Source organism: Priapulus caudatus, unplaced genomic scaffold (genome assembly GCF_000485595.1).
Source record: "Priapulus caudatus unplaced genomic scaffold, Priapulus_caudatus-5.0.1 Scaffold70, whole genome shotgun sequence".
NCBI lineage: Eukaryota > Metazoa > Priapulida > Priapulimorpha > Priapulimorphida > Priapulidae > Priapulus > Priapulus caudatus.
The window spans coordinates 576,976-580,524 of NW_014577131.1; the positions used below are offsets into that span (position 1 = coordinate 576,976).

General features: G+C 45.5%; 1 protein-coding gene across 1 annotated transcript in view; it reads left to right on the top strand.

The window, feature by feature from the left end:
• The first annotated feature begins 2,203 nt into the window (after positions 1-2,203).
• LOC106821354 overlaps positions 2,204-3,549 on the top strand; it is an 8,495-nt gene continuing 7,149 nt past the window's right edge. Inside the window, exons 1-4 of the mRNA XM_014826117.1 lie at positions 2,204-2,271; positions 2,667-2,786; positions 2,895-3,060; positions 3,360-3,412. Coding sequence (XP_014681603.1) covers positions 2,204-2,271; positions 2,667-2,786; positions 2,895-3,060; positions 3,360-3,412 — 407 coding nt within the window. The remainder of the gene's footprint in view (positions 2,272-2,666; positions 2,787-2,894; positions 3,061-3,359; positions 3,413-3,549) is intronic.

Genomic DNA, 3,549 nt, shown 5'->3' on the forward strand with positions numbered 1-3,549 from the left:
ATATATATATATATATACAATTATTCAAGCCAACTGGGCATGACTATACGTATAGCGCAGAGACCCCAATTGGCTTATAGTTTTATTTCATTCCTAGTTTGCATTTTTCACAGCCATTTTTTATGTGTGAATTGGACTTACGCGCTCGTGCCGACTATGCTTAGCTATCATGTGTAGTTCCGCATGATAATGTTTTTGTTGAACATCCTCGTCGATGCATATTGTGTTACATCATCCACGCTCATCGTATATATCCACCTCACTGTACCCTTTTCGTGATTTTGGCAGAGTATATGTCGAGACAGCCCCATGGGCCATGTGGACCATGGCATGCTAAATACTTACTTGTTGGCAGGCATTTATGACTGTGTATCCTTTAAGGAGTGGACAGCGTGGAAAACATCGTTGGTGGCGGTATCAGCGGCGTCTACATGGAAAGAACTGGCAGAAGGTGGCGAATGGTAGGATCCAGCATTATAAGAGTTGCAGCCTAGGCGTTACACCATTTCCCGCCGAAGTGTGCAGCATACAGTACCGCGGCAGATATTAGTATTAGTGACTGCGAAGTTCGTTGTTGCTTTTATCTAAAAGCTTTTAAAATTTTAAGGCGGAAGGCGGGCTATGCAAGTTTAGAGACCAATAGTGAGAAAGCAAGAGTGAGGCGACAGGGAGAAAAACGAGTGGATAGACGGCATAGATGAGAGAAGATGTAGAGGAAGGGCTGAGAGAAACGAGGTGGAATAGGGGCGCGGTGGGCGTCAGGCGAGGAGAGTGGATGGAGAGGAGATAAGAGATAGAGAGGAGGAGAGGAGGAAATGGAAGGGGAATGGGAGATAGGGCAGCGGAGGGATGAGAGGAACTCTATTAAGGAGATGTGCTCATGGTGTGTGAACGAGTCTATCTCTCTCGACGCTGTGATTCTGACGTTTCTCACTTGTTGATTTGCCCCGGGGCCTTCGATGGGCTGTACAGTCCCTTCCTGGTGATCGTCTGGGGAGGTTTGCTTCGTCTCGGCCGCTTTGATTCGGGCTCGGGAGGAGATAGAATGGAGGAGATGAGACCGACAGAGAGATGTAATGAAGAGGAAAGGTGAGAGAACGGACGAGAGCCGAGCAGACAGCGAGTGCCCATGCTAGCGAGCGAGATATAGAGAAGAAGAGAGAGAGCAGGAGGAGAGAGGAGAGAGAAATTGAGACAGAGAAACAACAAAGATAGGCGAAAAGATGTGGTATCAACAGTATGCCGTGAGAGAGGAAGAGAGTGGGAGAGAATAGACGTGTTAAATCGATGAGTTGATGCAGCCTATCTGCTCTCCAGGTTATGCGGTTGACTGCCTGAAGCGTCGGAGCGCGACGGAGCGCTTACTTTCATCCCCAGGCACCTGTCGCCCGTCACACAACTGTCGCTACTAGAACATCACGCCGGCAACGCGGCGACACAACATTTCACCGCTGCAGGTCCTGGGTAGGAGTTCGGCCCGGGCGCGGCAATCGGCTGTCTTCTTGGGATGAGTCGGCTCTGTTGAAAGTTCTCAGCTCCATGCTGATAGCGTGTCGAAGCTGACATTCAGATGGCACGCTCAGTATAATTGCTTCCAGATAAATCGCAGTCCACTGGACGCGGTGCTGTGTTAGTCACAACGACTGAGTACGCGGGCTCTCTCCTCTCTTGCTGTCTTTATGCATATTCGTTTTTTTGATTATTTCAAAGGACAAGGTCAAAGAAAGATGAGCTGGGAATATAGAGGCGGATGAAAGGCGATTCTTAGTCGCCGCACGTGTTCAATCTTGCATTCTGTGACGTATACGGTCATCAGTATCTAGACTTTGATGGTTTGTGTTCTTTTCTTTCTGCGCGGTCACTGTCTTTCCCTCGTATTATGCTACCAGTCTGATCTGACTCGAACCCATTCGTCTTATCGTATTGGTGAAGTTAGCTTTGGAACGCAGTTCGTATGCTTACTCATTTGGATGCGACTTGGCCGGTAACGCGCATGTATCTCCGCGCAGGCCGGTGAGTTAAACTCTGGTGTGGGAGGGCCCCTTTGAGCGGGTTTATGCAAGCACACGTGAGCGAGTGAGTGCGTAATTACCTCCGCCAGGGGCTTGGCGGCAGCGTAATGGTTCTTCCACCGGCGCTTGTTTTGTGGGGGTTTGTGGTCTTGTGGGTTTTGTGTGTACCTAGCCTAACTGCCGAAAAAGTTATGGATGTGTACGGATTGTGCATAGAAGTTGTTCAGATAGTGCCAGCGGCGTCAGAAAATGGTGTCCGGTAACTGTAAATTGCCTGGAGATTTTGTGCCGTAGGTGATGCCAATCCAATTAATCTTACTTAACCTAACTTAATTAATGTCAAATGAAAAATTTTCAGCGATAAGGTCGAGAAACTAGGGCGCACTTGAGAAAGTCTGCAGCCTTACATTCTTTGGTGGCTCGGGAGTCCGGGATCCAATTATTTAATTAATTAATAAAAATGTTCACAGTGAGAGAATTCAGCTGCTTTGGCGGAGGCCTGCGCTCTCTGAGTGCTCTAGTTGTTTTTAAAATTAACCCCTTTATGCTGCGTTACTATGCGTTGCGTTGTAAGCGTTTCGTTGCGTCGTTGCATTTCATGCCATCGCGGTGACCGCCTATCGTAAGAAATAATCAAAAAGCAATTCTTGGCAGGTGTACGTCTTTTTCTGGGAAGTTCTCATACATCGATGACAACGATCTTTCTGTGGTTTCCGATGTTGTTGCTAGAGAACCATGGAGCTCTAGCTACCTTCAACGCTTAAATAAATACAGGTATGTTTCATGTTAATTGTACTTACCATGTTTATTACTTAGACAATATCTCGAACTATTGAATGCAAAAAAAAACATTTTACTACGCCCTCCACATTCTATCTATAGCAAAGAAAACCACAAGTATGAGGTTTGCGGACAATTACATGGTGAGCTGACTGTGGAAGGAGAGCCGGAGAAGAAGCTGCTGTTAAGAGGAGTCAGGGAGCATGCATGGGGCATCCGAGACTGGAGCACATACAACAGATACATTGCTAACTGGGGATATCTCGAGGTTAGCAGCTTGTTTCCCCTCTTAGTGTTCTCATAGAATGATACGCAAATTACGCGCCAGTGGCGCCATTCCATTCGAATCGCGCGAAATGGTATTTCTGATAAATCACTAAGATATTCCCATCATTTTATTGCCAGATACTGTTAACTAATGTATAAATGTCGAATGTCATTTTAATCTTTGTACGCGAAACCCCGACAGCGTGCATGTTTTGATTTTCACGCTAATAGTTCACTACTTGTAAAAGGTTCTCCACGACAACTTGTCGATATATTAATTATATTATTATTTTGTTGAAGGATGGAACATTCTTCTCCTTTTTGGCAGCAAGTCTTCCCTCACTTGCTTCCCAGTAAGTACAAGTTCCAGTTTCATATGATATGATATCGGTATAAAATATAAGTATTCATGATAAACACATATAGCTTACTTGCTTCTAATAATATTTCTACTTAACTTGATATTTTATACAATCCAAAGATATATTCA